Source organism: Nyctereutes procyonoides, unplaced genomic scaffold (assembly GCF_905146905.1).
Source record: "Nyctereutes procyonoides isolate TBG_1078 unplaced genomic scaffold, NYPRO_anot_genome, whole genome shotgun sequence".
Taxonomy (NCBI): domain Eukaryota; kingdom Metazoa; phylum Chordata; class Mammalia; order Carnivora; family Canidae; genus Nyctereutes; species Nyctereutes procyonoides.
In genome coordinates this window covers 28890281-28906809 of record NW_026575048.1, presented here as the reverse complement: position 1 = coordinate 28906809, position 16529 = coordinate 28890281, and the positions used below count along the sequence as shown (strand labels likewise).

Below are 16529 nucleotides of genomic sequence, written 5' to 3'. Positions count from 1 at the left end.
ACTTTTGTTTCCTCAATCCAAATGGATGGTGCATTCAATTCAGTACAATATGTCCTGGGACATGAAAAGATCCAGTTTCTGCATTTACATCATTACTGCTGGAGAGCCACTACCTTTGCAAGTGTGGGAAACATGTCTGATGTAAAAGAGGGAGAGAGTTTTCTCCTCCACCAGGGTCAGAAGCTCTTTTTCATGTTGGTCCTGTAGTTCTGTGCAAGCTGATAGGGACTGGTTAGAATGGAAAGATTTCTTTTGCTTTCCATCAGCTAAATACTATACCCTAAATGGGAAGAGACTGTACGCAGACCCCACGAGGGGCGGCCTGGCTCAACTACTAAATGGCAACTTGGTTACCACTGGAACCATGTGGACTGGAAGATGATCTTCAGTAAACAGATTTCCATTATCTAACTTGATCATGTAGGCACTCTCATCAGTAAGATACTACAACAAGACTAAGAAGAATAATACTCTTTATCCCAAATATCAGGTTTTTTTTTTCTTTTCTTTTTAAAGCTAAGTTCTAAAATGGACCAGTGAAAAAAGTTCAGTTTTCCCTGGTTCCTAGCAAATATATTTATATATTCTTTCATCCAGCTAATAACCTTTTTAGAGAAATAATTCTTGAGAACCCATATTTTCAAAAGGTGACACAAAAGTCTGCATCAATCATGTATCTATTTTTGGCCAGTTTCTGGCATGTTATTAACTAACTTTCATAAGGTTACTCAACATTGGTAATACTAAATATTCACTAGTGGCCTAATTTAGTCCAAAATAAGATACATAAAGTACAAGTTATAGGAGTTAAGACAACTAATAATCCTCTCTGCTCACAGTGATTGCTGCCTAACCCACCGTCCCCTGCCTTTCAAGAAGTGAACCACAAGATGAATTAGAGAGAAGGGGAAAATGAGAGGGAACAGAGTATCTGCTCTGCTTCCACTGTGTGTTAACGGAGTACCTGCCAGGGAAGAAAGAGAGGTTAAGTGAAGTACCCACGGTGACGAATCCAGGGACTGGCAGAGATGGGATTCAGATCCAGTTCTGTGATGCCACAGCCTGGGTCTTCTGGTGCCCCCGAGGAAAAAGTTATTTTGGCCTTCATCCCCGAGTCTTCTGCTTTCTTACTTAAATACAGCTGACCCTTCAACAACTTGGGTTTGAACTGTCTGGGTCTACTCAGATGTGGTCTTTTATCAGCACGGTATTGTATTTTCTTAATGATTTTCTTAATGTTCTCTTTTCTCTAGCTTACTCTGTTTTAAGAATATACTATATGACACATACACAAAGTATGTGTTAATCAGCTGTTTATGATACCGGTAAGGCTTCTGGTTAATAGTAGGCTACTACATGGTAGTTAAGTTTTTGGAGAGTCAAAAGTTATACTGGGATTTCTGAGTGTGCAGGATTGGCACCTCAGACATGGCAAGGGCTAGACACAGTTTCAAAAGGATACCTGAAAATTCTAGAATTAAAAAGAGAATTTACTGACAATATTATTTACAGAAGCAGGGGCCTGGTGCAACCAGTGACTCTCAAACCTTCCTGTCCTATCTGAATCACCTAAAGACCTTATAAAATGTGTTGATTCTCACAGGGCCTGGTTCTGTAGGCCTACGGTGGGTGATTTGGGGTGGGTGTGTAGGCATGGTGTTTAGTTCACCCACTGAGAAACCCTGATTACGTGATAGGAATTTCTCAGAAGAGTTCGGAAAGAGAAGTGACCTTGATATGTAGGTGACCTCCTTCCATGCCACAGCAGCTCTGAGCGCCTCCCCCTGAGGGTCCAGCACGCAGCATTGAACCTGCCCCGTCACAACAGGGGCCAACCTACCACTGGCGTCAGGGAGCTCAGCAGAAAAGGCCAATGAGATCTATTCCACTGGACCTGGGAGCATCAACAGCTAAGCAGCCAAAGCCCCCTCCTGGAGGCCCCCAGAGCTGGGATCGGTTCTTCTTCACCTCAGGGCTTTCCTGGGTGACCGCAGCAGAGCAGCAGTCTTGAAATCCTCGTGCCTCCCATCTGCACATGCGTAGATGCATGGGGCTGCAGGGGTCAAGTCCTGCTCTTGCAGGCGCTTGGAAAGGCTCTAGCAGGCAACAGTGGAAAAGGCAGAGGGTCTGCCCTAGATGAGGGGGGAGGCCTTACAGAGTGATTGATTATATCACCCCATCCACAAACACTTCCTGAGCCCTTCATGGGCAACGTTTTGGGGAGGCGGCCACGAGCGAGACCCGTCCTGCCCTCGTGCTCTCCCGCCGGCAGGTGCTCCTCACCGCTGAGCGGCTCCAGCCCGCCCTCGGTACTGTCTTCTCCATGAAACTCAGTACTAAAGTCTCAACTAAAGTCGACCTATACCTCCTCCTTTGTCACAAGATAGCCAGAGCTCTAGTTTGGTGCAGCTCCTGTGCCAGGAGAGAGGGTCACTGCCTTTCGTGTGAACTCACAAGTGGCACAGTCTCTGAGTGGTTGTGCCAAAAAAAGAGAAGTCTTTCAGCAAAAAATGACTTAGACAAACAAAAAGAAGTATGGGAGCTACTGTACTTCCATGCTTAGACCCAGGCCCTTCTGGCATTTACTTTAAGAGCCCTTGACAGCGGCTGGCATTGCTGACATGAAACTCCATCTGGGCAGGGCACATGGTCACAATTAAGAATTACTCCTGTGGTCGTATTTGATCTGAACTTCAGACGGACCCAAAACCACTTAGTGGGGAGATATTTTACTTTCAGAGGCATCCGGCCAATTGTAAGAGCCCCCTTCTTTAAAAATGTCCTTTCCTGGAATATGGGGGCAGGATGCTTGGGGCTCACAAGTTGAGGTACCATTTTTTTGGAGACAGAACCTGAAGTCAATGTAGGACCAGAACTCCCAAGGCTGCCAACGGGCTGCCAGCTGTCTGACTTCGGATAATCCACTAAACTTTCAGGAGCCTCAGTTTCTTCTGTAAAATGGGACAAGTATTGACTGGCTAACCAGCTCACAGGTTTTGTACCCTTAACGTAAGACAGCAGAGTGGGGAAAAATGCTTTGTGAAGAGTGAAACTATCCAGAACGGTAGTCGCTATGTGCCGAGGGCAGAGAGGGAGGTGCCATGCACTACCTAGATGAGAAATGGAAGCCTGGAACGCCAGTGAAGAACCTGCCTAAGATCACACAGTGAGCCAGTGAGAGGATAGGACAGGAATCCACCTTCCTGGAAGGACACACTTCATCAAATGTAAGGTGGCAAAGCTCGACTGATTGCAAAGTTTGCTTAGAGAAAAGATGGAGAAATGATTCATCAACAGTATATCAGAGGAAGAAAGGAGAGTTACAGGAATTGAGTTTCAATCCCACAGTAAATCCTAAGAAGTCACTGGAGAAATCTTTCATAATGTTAGCAATATATGCACTCTCTCAGACCTTCTTAACCTCACAAAGTAAGGAGAGTGCCTCTTTACCTCTATTCCGAGCACCACCACGTGGATTTGGGCCCTTGCTGTCTCACACCTGGGATATCTGCAATGTGAGGGACAGTCATCCTGGCCTCTCCCCCTGCGTTAGTCCCTCCTGCATATCACCTGTTAATCCTCCCCAAGCAACTACGTGACCGTGTCATTCTCCTGCTCAAAGATGAGCCTCCCTACTCCCAAAAAGCATCTACACTCTTCCTTTCATTCCAACAGAGAGAGCCCAGCTGTCCTGCAAGGTCGAGCTTGAATCCTGGGGGAGCCGCAGGCCACTCCGCCGACAGAAGTCTTACTTGGGAACCCCGTAGCAAGGGCGGATTCACCCCACCCCTTCTCTTTTGAAACCACTCTAATTAGACTTAGCTTCCACCGCTGTGCCAGAATGGCTCTTGTCAGGGCAACTGGGCCAATGCTAAATGCACAGCGATTAGTTTCCACGTCTCCAAGTGAGGATGCCTGACGGCTCCCCATCCACCCCCCATCCCTCCCCAGTTCTCCCTGGCTTCCGGTCACAGATCTCCATCTCCTCCATGTCACTGTGGCTCCTTCTCTGTTTCCTTTGCTGGTTCCCTCCTCCCCTCCCGGTCTCCCAAAGTTGGAGGGTCTCTGGGCTCAGTCCTGGCGGCTCTTCTCCATCACACTCACTCCCTGGGGGGCTCTCAGTCAATCCCAAGGCTTAAAAACCATTGGTGGCTGACAAGTTCCAGTGCACAGAACCATTCCCAGTCTCTCCGGAACCCCAGTCTGCATACTTACTGTCTGCTCCCTCTCTCCACTTAGTGGAGATTCCCAAGTAAAACTGCTTCAAACCCAACTGACTTTACCCCATAACCGTAAATCTCTGCTGTAGCCCAAACTCACTGAAGCCATCCACGCTTCTCCTTTCCTCTCTCCTCACATCTATTCAAATCCTACTGATTCTTTGTTTACAACAAAGGCTGAACCCAAGCACTTCTCCACCTCTAGAGCCACTGCCCGGGGCCAGGCCACTCCCGCCTGCATTACCGAGAAAGCCTCCGGTGGGTCTCTGCTTCCACTCTCAGCCTCCACATCCATCACACAGCTTCCTTTCTTTGCCTCCAAAGTTTCTCTCCCACTCAGCAGAATCCTGCGATCCTGTGAGACCACAGGTTTCCCCTCCCAGGGTGGCCTCTTTGCCTGCCTCGCTCTCCTGCTCACTGGGCCCATCCGCACAGGGCTCCTGGCTGGCCTTGAACGTGCACAGCTTGTTCCCACGCTGGGGCTTTGCCCTGTCTGTACCCAGAGGGTTCTCCTCTTCCCTGTGAGTCCTCAATTCTTCGGGGTCTCATTATAAATGTCATCTGATCACAGTGAGGCCTTGCCAGATCATCCCGTGTAAAACAAAACCACCTGGGCTTCTCCTTTGCCGCTTGTCTGGGGACACTTTCCTCGCCTCACCCCGGAGGCTCTTTGCCGTTTCCTTGTTTGCTGCCCGTCCCTCCCCACGAAAACATCAGCTCTGGGCAGACGGGCACCGTTTCCTTCTCTGCTGTCTCCTCAGGCCTCGAATGGTGCTGGCGTCCAACAGACACTAATGACTCTTTGTTGAATAAAAAGGTCAGGTCTCCCCATCTGTACCTCAGAAGCATTTGCCTGGGAAGGTGGGTCTGGAACTTGTGAGACACAGTTCTGTGGAGCAGACATGCTAACCCCCAGGAGAAATACAGGTCTTCCTTGTTCTTGGTGTCCCACTCAAGGATTTCATTTTCTCCCAGGTGTAGACAGAGTGATATACCCACAGAGTGAACCTCTGACCCTCCATCTATACCTCACACAGGCCCACAGGATGAAACTAGGAAGAAGAATACACAACTGAAGGTGTAGAAAAGGGTTCAGCCTCCTGACCTGGCAAAACATCCCCTCCTTCACAGGGATAAGCGGACATTTCCAGAAGTGCTCAATTAGGGCTGGTCTGCACAGCACCTACACAAAAGGTGAGTGAATGCAAACCATGAAACTCTTGGGGCTTGACTGACTATCCCATTTACAACCACACAGTACGGATGCACAGCTGGCATGAGCCCTGGCTTACCAGATGGCACGGAACAAGATCCTCTAACATAGTGCAACAAGGAAACACAAATACCAAGACGAAGATGGAAAGGATCCTGACTCTCTCCCAGTGTGTGCACTCTGCGGTCTGGACTGCTGGGGAGTCTTTTCAGGGCTGGAGGTCTGGACAGCTGCCTGCAGGCTCCCCTGCCGGGCTCGGGCCCACCTTGCTGGGCAGAGGACTAGGGCTTGAGCCACAGACATGGAAAGGAGGAGAAGGCCTGGTGCGGGGAGCGGCGGGGGGAGGGGGGGGAGGGAGGGTGCTCCATGGCTGGGCAGAGGGCTCTGGAGTGGGCAGCTGGGGACAGCCTGGGGACTACTGGGACTGAGGTACTAGACAAAGACTGAACAGAGCTGCAACCCTTATTTTATTTTATTTTTGAGCTGCATCCTTTAAAGGCAGCTCTTCCACTTTGGTTCTGATACGTATTCCCGTTGTAACATCTCTTAAGTGACTGCCTGCGGTATCCGACCTTGGGCCATTTTCACCAGGCCAGCCCGGACAGGGCAAGTGCCATCGAGAGCCTGTTAGGTCTATCAGGCTGCACTGCCACCAACATTTAGAGAATGCAAATCGAAGAACCAGAGCAATCCTCGCAGGGAACCAAAAACAGGCATTCACGTTGTTGTCACTCTCTCAAGATAGCCCCCAACCGCCGAACCCATCTTTCAGGGAAGCCCTTGGCTGGGCGCACGCACTGCTCGGGCCTCACGAAGCAGTGGGGCAGCCTCTGAGTCTGCGGCACTCTCACGTGCCGTCACTACTACAGCTCGGCCACAGCGGCTGACGTACCTGGACACATCGGGCAGCAACTGCCTTCCACATTGATGGGCTCGACGCAGGGCAGAGGGGGGCAGCTGACGGTCGAGCAGAGGGTCTGGCCCTGCAGGCAGTAGCAGTGTGTGCAGCTGTCAATGTCCCAGCGCTCCTCGTCGGCGTAGGCCTTCCCACTGAAGTGGCACACCACCTTCTTCGGAATCGTGTCTTCTAGTGAAAAGAACAGCAAATGGTCGAGTCGCTTGATGTGATGAAGCACAGAATCTCAACACATTGGGACAGAAAGGGGGACAGCTTTGCACAAATGATTTAGGATTGCCAGATTGTGGTGAAACTTTGGTCTCCCCTGTTCCCACTGCCAGCTTCCTTGGCTCAGGAGAGGCTTCGGGGCTCTCCTCTTTTGGCCTGAACATGACCTAGGGCCATGGAGACTAACACCGGGCAGTGACTGTTGCACCCAGGTGGGAATGGGACCCACTGGGTAACCATCACTGGGTCACCTTTGCAAAAAATACAAATTCAATCACACTGGGTGGCTGGTGAACATACTACAGGAATAAAACACAAATACAAATAGGTAGAGACATGTTCAGAAGTTTTACGTGGAAAGAGATAAAAAGTCCAGCTAAATATATTTACAGAGCAGACTCCCGAAATTCCTACTTTCAGTTCATCTTTTTGTAAACGATTCAGAGTAGCAGGGAAGGACAGTGGTGTGCCACAGGGTACAAGTGTGTCTCCTGTGCCGCCCCAGATGCCGACAGAACCACTTCCTTCATTCTTCAGTGATGCTGGATGGATTTTCCCTCTTGTCAACAAAGGCATTTCTATTTTAGGGACAACCTCACTTTAGTTCAAACCATATTTCCAGCAAACAATGGTTTTTGACATATATATATATTTTTTTTTTGTTTGTTTTGTTTTTTAAATTTTAGAGACAGACTGTGAGAGAGAGTTGGGGGAGGAGAGAGGGAGAGAGAGAATCTGAAGCAGACTGTGCTGAGTGTGGAGCTCAACATGGGGCTCGATCGCATACACAAGATCATGACCTAAGCTGAAACCAAGAGTCAGACTCTTAACCACCTGAGCCACCTAGGTGCCCTGACAACAGTATATTTTTAGAAGTTATTTTTATGTGTAAGAATTTATAACTTAAAATCCTCTGCTCTTCTTCTCTCTCCAGTCTCTTGCCATCCTCATTTCCTCCTTCCCCCAACTTTTTTCTAGAAAGTTCTTTTCTCTTGGATTCAGTGCTGCCTCCTGGTTTACTTGAGCTTATTTATGAGTGGTCACATTTTTACAGCCAGTCCTTCTTCCTAGAGCTCAAGGACAGTGGCTCAGAGTGAGGTCCCAGTGGCCAGCTAAGATGGAGCCTACCAGTGGGGTAATGGGCAGCAGCACTTCCTCTTCACTGGACAGGCCAGTAACTGGATGACTCCTGCTCCCTGAGGAAATTCTATGCTCAGATTCTAAAGGCAGCTCCATGGATCATAAGGTTTTGTTTTGTTTTTTTTTTCAAGATTTTATTTAGGGCAGCTCGGGTGACGCAGCGGTTTGGCACTGCCTGCAGCCCAGGGCATGATCCTGGAGACCCTGGATCGAGTCCCATGTCAGGCTCTCTGCATGGAGCCTGCTTCTCCCTCTGTCTGTGTCTCTGCCTCTCTCTGTCTCTGTGTCTCTATGAATAAATAAATAAATTAAAAGAAACTTAGTCACAGTCAGGTGATTAATCACTAAGGTGTTAATAAAGTCTTCTTAAAAAAAAGATTTTATTTATTTATTCATGAAACACACACACACACACACACACACACACACACACACACACACACACAGGCAGAGACATAGGCAGAGGGGGAAGCAGGCTCCCTGCAGAGAGCCTGATGTGGGACTTGATCCCGTGACTCCAGGATCATGCCCTGGGCCAAAGGCAGGCGCTAAACCGCTGAGCCACTCAGGGATCCCCAGATCACAGGTTTTTTATAATTAAAAAACTATAAAGGAATCTGGGAGGAAAGTTCCTTAGGAAAGGAGTGATATTAGAGGCTCAGGTTCTTCCTGGAAGGCATCTGGGAAGCTCTAACCAGAAAGAGTGTTATTGCCCAGACTCAGAGGATGGAGCCTACGATGCCTGTGGGAGTGATGAGAAACGTGTGGGCATCAGGCGTCATGTTCTTCGGGCAAGCCCAACCCACAGCCACATGCTCTGAGGTGGCTAGAGGCTGCTGTCTGTGTAGACCCAGCTCAAAGCTTCCCACTGAGCTTTTCCAGAGGTGCTGACAGAAATGTTCTTGGTGTTCACGTTCTCTTCTTAACAATTAAAGCACAATGTGCCTTACTGAATGGTGCTGATAATGTTCCTATTCCTCTACTATGCTCTATTTCCACAGCTAAGTCTAGTCCACTGCGGAGTTCTGTAAGCAGGTGCAGGAAGGAATCTACATCCAGTGTTAGAACGCACAATCTCTCTGTTTCTCAACATTTCTTCATAGTTTCTCTTGCTGCCTGCGGTTCAACAAGAGATACTGAGCAATCACAGGAAGTTCTAGCTGTAAACAGAAATGCTTTCTCATTATATATGAAAAAACATACTCTGTTCTATTTCTGAATGTTCCATAGAAAGTCTTCTGGTGCAAAATGGTAAGGCTTAAAAATTGAACTGTAGGCTTTGAAACCAAACCCATGATAGAAGTTTCTGCCAGCCTGCAATCCTCAGGGGAGGCAACTTCATTAAGAGATCTCAAATGCACATGTCAAATGGCTCAGTAGAATCATTTAATGAACTCAATTCAAGTAATATTCTGACCTCCAGCCAACTTTTCATTGAGGACATTAGATTTGCCATCAAATCTAGAGTCTATTATGCAGAGAATTCTTTATGAAAGGAAACATCTCTTCATGAAGCAATATCACTGATTATATTTTACATAAACCTTGTAACAGCTCATATGATGGTCCAATATCATGGCATATAATTTGAATAATGGATTACTATGCAAGGACTTTAGAAGAGAGAACGTTAAACTCTTTGCCCATCTCGTCCAGCACTTTCTGTTGTGCTCTTCCTTCCAAAGACATCTCTGCCAGTCCTCTTAGAGAAAAGGAGCAAGGGAATGACCTCTAGGCATGAACTCAGGAAGGATGGGGACTTTGTAAAAAGGGGTTCAAGTCAAGGCCAACCACTGGTCTGTATTTTCTCAGGACCTAGGCAAAGACACATCTTAAGTTATTTAATTAATCTACTCACATCTATGAGGCTAAAATTATCTGTGCAAAATTACATTGATATTAAGAATAATCATATGTTAAATGTTATAAAGACATCATTCGTTGATTATACAAACTCTACTCATCCATGGGGAAGAAGGCAGGGCGGCGACCCTGAGCTGGCAGACGGCAGAGATGTGGTGGGACAGGCCTGGGGACTGGACTCCTCTCCACAGAACAACACAGTAACTGCTGCTTCTGTGACTTCAACACAGAGCTGCATGGCACTAAGGGCAAAGAAACCACCTGCGGAGGAGCTGGGGGAGGCATTGCTCAGGACTCGATGTTCATGTTTTACTCTCAGGGATGAGAGAAGACAAGGAAGCTGGAGGGGGGAGGTATAACACACAGAAGACAGTGTGTCCAAAGGCTTGTCATGTTGGAAGGGCAGTGAGAGTGTCAGGCTGTGGGTGTGTGTGTATGTGTGCGCGTGCACACATGCACCACCCTGGAGATGGAGTTGGGGTCAGATGGTGAGAGGCCATGAGGGGCACCTTCGGGTTCCTTCTTATAGAGTAGGGGAGGGGCCTACCAGCTTTGCTGGTAAGAGAAGAACTCTGGAACAGGCCAACATGGAGGACTAGATGGGCAGATGACATTGAGGATATTGTTCACAGGGATGTGACATGGGCTAGGTTAGGGCAGCGTGGATGGAGGTGGACAGGCAAGGCTAGATTTGAGAGATTTCTGAGAAACAGCTGTCAGGATATGGATGCTGATGAAGAGGATGCACAAAGGCCAACCCTTCTCGCGTTGGAGGCCATGCAGAGGTAATTCCAACATATGAATCATTTTACTGCTTTGAGAAATAAACAGCTGGTGAGTCTGTGAGGGTCCTGGTCAGGCCTTATCAAACTCCTCCTGATAGGCCAGTGGATTAGTCAGAATGCAGTGATCAATCCTCCAACTCTTAGGCCTCTCTGTGTGAGCACAAGCAGGAAGCTGCTGGTAGGACAGTCAATGTGGGGTGCAACAAGGTCAAAGAGGACAAATTTCAGTCACTGGGAGCTTACGTAGGAAAGCAGTGGAGCATGGGGGTTACCAGCAAAACTGGCAATACCCTTCCTATGACTACAGAGTTCATATCCCGTTGAGTCAATAATTCTTCTAGTAATCTATCCCAAGAAAATAATCAGAAAAGACCTAAAAGTAAGTGTTTCCTGGTGGATGTTCATCACAATATTATTTACAACTGCAAGAAGTTAGGGGGAAAACTGCTATCTAACAATAAGAGAATGTTTAAATCACTCAATGCAACCATATGAGAGAATACTGGGCAGTTATTAAAATGTGTCACGTATAGCACAAGCCCAATCACATAAAGAGGAAAATTAAAAACTGCCTAAAAAGAATGAAAATGTTAATAGTAATTGTTAGAATCAGGTGAGTTTGTCTCACCATTTTTTTTTTTGCAATGAGTGTCAGTTACTTTTGGTACGTAGGCAGCAATATGTAAAATGGAAACACACACACAGCATGCCTTACCCACCTGACTCCAAATACACACACACGAAAATAGTGAGGGGTAAGAGGCTAACTGGAGCCTGGTGCTAAGCCCCTGGCCATGTGATGTGGTGCTTTCTGAATGCTACTAGCCCACTCTTAAGAATCTGAGCAGACTGGAAGAAAACTAAACCATGGAAGAAACACCAAAGATCAAATGCTGAGCTACAGCAGGACAGGGTTTGTGTAACTACTGATCAGCCATTGTAGATCATTGCCTAAAAGAATATTTATAAAATGACATAAGAGAGTATGAATGACTTGGAGTTGACGGGTTCTAAGCCAAGAACTCTGAATATATATTGGGTGAAACTAAAGTTCCTTATTCGATTTTGTTACAAAAATAGATCTTTTCCTAAATTCAATGAAGATTAAGAATTCAAAGTGGCAAGGAAGACTGAGATACACTATGCTTGGAGCCCCCAGAGAGACACGGGAGCAGGTCCACGTAGTTGCTCAGAGAGCGAGTCAGACGGGTCCTACATCTGGGGACTTCAGTGGTTGCAATAAAGCCATTCCCCTCAGGGAGTGGGCTGACTGACAAGGACTGAATTTCCAGATACTTCTGGAAATACTTCTAGTATTTCTCTCTCTTCCATTTAGGCTCTGCTCATCACAGATTATCTCGGAAGCATCTTGTCGTCAAGGTTATTTTCAACTAAATTAATCCCACCTTGAGATGAGGAAGTTTAAAAAACTGGAGGTGCCAGGTTCATGGCAGCATTATTTACAATAGTCATGAGAGGGGAAACAACCTAACTATCCTTTAAGGGATGGATGGACAAAGAAGTTGTGTTATGTATATACAATGGAATATTATTCGGCCATAAAAATGAAAAAAAATCCTACCACTTGCAACAACATGGACGGACCCTTGAAGGTATTAGGCTAAGTGAAACAGAAAGACAAACACCACACGATCTCACTGAAATGTGGAATCTAAACCAACAAAACACCAAACTCACAGAAAAAGGGAGCAGACTTGTGGTTACCAGAGGTAGGGTGGTACCTACTGGTAGTACCTTGCTGGTAGGAGTGGTACCTAATATGACCACTTTGTCAAGGTGGTCAAGAGGTACAAACTTCCCATTATAAGACGAATAAGCACTAGGGATGTAGTATACAACATGATGACCACAGTCAGCACTTCTGTGGGACAGACAGAAAAGTTGTTAAGAGAATAGATTCTAAGAGTTCTCAACACAGGGAGAAAAAAAAATGTTTTTTAATTGCATCCATGAGATGACAGAGGTTACAATACATGTGACTCAAACCATCATGCTATATACCTTAAACTTATTTTTTTTTAGATTTGTTTGAGAAAGACATGCATACACACTTGAGGGGGGGGAGAGTGGGGAGGAGAGGGGGGGGGAGGGAGGGAAGGAGGGGCAGAGAAAGAGAGAGAGAGAGAGAGAGAGAGAGAAAGAGAGAGACTGAAGCAGATTCTGCATGGAGCATAGAGCTCGCTCAACCCAGGACTTGATTTCATAACCCTGCGATCACAACCTAAGCTGAAACCAAGAGTAGATGCTTAACTGACTGTACCACCCAGGTAACTCTGTATGCCTTAGACTTTTACAGTGATGTATGTCAATTATTTCTCAATAGAACTGGAAAAAAAAATGGGTGTTGTGCTGGGTAGAGCATAGAGATAGATGCCAATCAACTGCTGGTTGGTAGCACTGCCTCAAAGGATGAGTCTCTCCTTGGAAGTGCCAAAGATGGAAAAGAAGGCCAGTGCCTCAAAAAGACCTTGTAAAGGCACTTGGTTGCAGGACGGAGGGACCTCAAGGTCTGCACAAAACTCTAAGCTAAGGTTGAAGTTCGCTATGCAGAGCTCAGTAAGGTGACAAGATCTAAGAGCTGAATGGCCAGCATTCTCATAGCTGACCATTTTAAAGACTGGAGCTCAGAGGAGACAGATGGTAGAGATAAGAGAAATGCCAGATGGTTCTGGAAGAGGGATCTAGGTGTCAAATATGGAGGAATCGAACAGCATCTGCTGAGCAACCATGGTGCCCCAGGCACTATGCTCAAGAACTCGATGCCATTCAGCCTCACAGACACCCTAAGAAGTAGGGCAGTCTATTCTACTCTTGGGGAGACTCAGGTTTACAGATGGGAAGTAACTTTATGTCACTAACTCATGAAGTGGTGGAGCTCACCTAATCCCCTGGCTCCATTGGACTGTAAGGCTTAGGTTCTCTACCATGAGCTTGACTTAATGGCTCCATCCCTTCCATCCCAGGGACACACAGAGCTGTTCTCACGTGGTCTCCAATGAGCCAGGGCCTCCCTGGAGAGTACACAACATCTTCAGGGGAAGGCCAAGCTGGTTCCAACGTGCTGCCATGGGGTGAGCCACGGTTAGCTGTGGATGTATTACATCAGGACAGGCAGGTCAGAGGACTGGGCCTCTAATCCACGAGGACATCCGTTTCAGAGACAGCAACAGAGAAACGCTTCCCCTCCACTGCTTGCAGGGAGTGTTTCCTAGATATCTTCACATCTAATCAGTTTGAACTACACTATCAATACACTTCATAATGGTGAAGTCTGTTTCTTCAAACGTGCTTAAAAACAAAGCCATATTTAAGACTCTACTGAATTTTCCGGTGAAATAAATGGAGGATTCTTGGTTTTTGCATAGTCCTGACTAATCTTTTCCAGGCGCTATGTGGCCCAAATTAGTTAATTAGAGTTTGGTTAATGAGGCTTTATAAAAATATTTCTGCTTTTGACTACACTGTACCTGAAAGGCAAAGATCTAAACAGAGGCCTGAAACCATGGAGTCATTTGGGCTCACTGATGGGTTTTGGTGTCTCTGATTTCTTACATGGTCTTTCTGTTGATACCACCTCGTTCCAGGGCACATGTGGATACATTTGAGAAAGCTGTCAGTTTTAGAAATGACTTAGTTTAGAGGGAGACACGGTGGCTGTTCTATGCAATTCGAAGTTCTAAGTAATAAAGTCACTGTGGTCTTTTGTGAGAAGGAGCAGAGGCTAACTGAAGGTACATACAAGAGCATTTTAAGTGTTCTGGCTGAAGAAGGATGTAGAAATAGAGACATGGGAACATCCAACTAAAAGTGGTCTACACGGATTATATTTGGCTACAGAGTGGACTGTGTCATTTAATTTTGACTGTTCTATTTATCACTCTAACTGGTTTGTTCACACTGACAAGGACATTATTTTTATTCGTTGATACCTAATAATAGGAACTCCCATTTGCTGAATGCCGTCTATGTACCGGCCAGTGTGCTAAGTGATTTATATAAGGAGTCTGTTCCATTTGATCTCCATAGCCCAGTGGAATGGGGGTATTACCCCAATTCCACAGAAAACCGAGGCACAGGGAGATTACATGACTTGCCCAAGATGCACAGCTAGGAAGTGGCGAGGCCAGGACAGGAACCAATGTAGGCTCCAGAGCTGCCACCCACCTTCTGCCCACCACGTACCCAGCAGAGTGACCTCGGGAAGGGCCACATCCTGGTGCCACACAAATGAACGTGGTGATTACTAACTCTAAAAAAATGAGTACTTAGAGTTTCTGCCCTGGCGTTTGTTGGGGGTTAAGGCCTTCATCTTCAAAGGTAATCTACCCTTCAACTGACTGCATCATACATCTGGCACAGTCCTGTGAAGGAACACAGATAATGAAGTGGCTACTGAGGACTCATGGTCTTCCTTGGGCAAATCTCTAACATCTCTCTCGGAAGAAGAGGATTAGCGGAGAATGTTCCAAGAAAAACATGAGGTATGACATTAACATAATAAGGTTTATTTTTAGGACAAACACATCAGGGGTTATATATCCAAACAAATATGATCCCCTTCTAAGCAGTCACTGTAGAGGGCTATAAATGTATTCCCACAATACTGCCCTTGCTTCACACAGCTTTAGAATTTTCCTTTTGCAGAGGCATCCAAGTTTTGACACATGCAATGAAGATAGTTACTATTTTATGGCCACTCCTTGGTTTAGATCAGCTTCGGTATTTGGTTTCCTTAGCTCTGGCCTCTCTCATCCGTCAGACTGGCTTTAAACCACTTCTGGCCTCCTTCAGAAACAAAGTCCCCACTGCAGGATGGAGTTTGGCTTCCACAGTCATCACCAACAGCGTGTCAGGAGCCCAGAGAGCTCGTGCGTGGTGGCTCCCTCTGAGGAACTTCCTAACTCCGGGAGCACACAGACATGTTTTATCTTTTTTGGATTCAAATATAAGTAATACTGTTACACGGCATCCCGTATGACTACAGTAAAAGTACGCCATGTCTTTCAGTGGTGGAATTTGGAGAACTCCATGTTTTTGTTTTCATTTTCCCTGTTTCTGGTTCACACAAAAGGGGAGGAAGAAGTGCAAGGTCTTGAAATGTTAACTCCTTCAAAGCTGACTTTTCCAACTGTTTAAACTTTGCCATCTTCTTTTCTTCTTTTGTTAAAGTGGGACTTGGCTTTTACTCTTGAGCTCTTTTACTAATTATACCATAAAGCCAACTAATAGCTGGGGAAACCCTAGAATCCACAGCTGTGCTGTTTTCTTCCTTCCTCTAGAAAGATCCAATTTAGTGTTTCAAATCACTGATGTGGTAGCTCCGGCTTTGCTTGGAATCTGACTACGATGAGGAATATACATTAGCCTCTGAAAAGGAAGAGTCTCAGACTTTTTCCCCTTTCCTCAGTGGAAGGATCTGAAAACAAAGATCCACTTGAACCTGCACTACAGTTGGGCTCTTCAAATGCTGCCAGGAGACAACTTTCCTGTATAGATACTTTAGGTTCTAAATCTGGTTGTGGTGGTCATGAAATCAAAGTGTCGGTGTGGAAGTCACTTCCTAGGAAGAAGGTAGGCAGCTATAGAAACAGTATCAGTTCTTTCAAATTTCCAGGGCACTATTTAGAGTCCTGAGAAGTAATCTGCTCTGGGATCCCAGAAGCCAAGAAACTAAACGCAGTTCTTATTCTCAGAATAAGTCCCACCACAAAACAATTCAATGCAGTACTGAAGGGGGTACTTGTCCTTTCTACACACTGTTGTGGACGGCACAGTCCTGAACACTGGAAATGCAGTGGTGCCCAAAGCAGGTGAGGTCTCTGCCTTGAAGAGACCCTCCTGGATCGGTAGGATCTCATCAGCTTTATAGGATTCCAGGTCCAGGCTCATGTGCTAAATCCTTTGGAAAGCTGTGCAAACTGCAGGCCCAGCTAACAGTGCTCTAATTCAATGCAGTTTCCTAAGTTTGAGGTCTGACGGATTTAGAGAAAGCATTAGTGAGATCACTCAGGCAGGTGTGAGAAGGTACGAGGTATACTAATGGGTATGGAGGGACTCAGAAAAGGGGGTGACAAAGGCAGTCAAGAATGACCAGTGAAGCAGCTGACTCTGGGAAGTGTAGGGAAAGTACTTTCCAAAATTTTAGCTTATAAATTTAACAC

The 16529-nt window shown here is 46.3% G+C and overlaps 1 protein-coding gene across 3 annotated transcripts in view; it reads right to left on the bottom strand.

Moving 5' to 3' along the window:
- The window catches only part of CRIM1 (cysteine rich transmembrane BMP regulator 1), a 186321-nt gene that overhangs the window by 6712 nt on the left and 163080 nt on the right, over positions 1-16529 (bottom strand). For 2 of the 3 annotated variants that reach the window (XM_055327086.1, XM_055327085.1), the window contains one exon: positions 6326-6520. In XM_055327086.1, the coding sequence (XP_055183061.1) occupies positions 6326-6520 (195 nt within the window). The remainder of the gene's footprint in view (positions 1-6325; positions 6521-16529) is intronic. The other variant, XM_055327084.1, reaches the window with a different exon arrangement.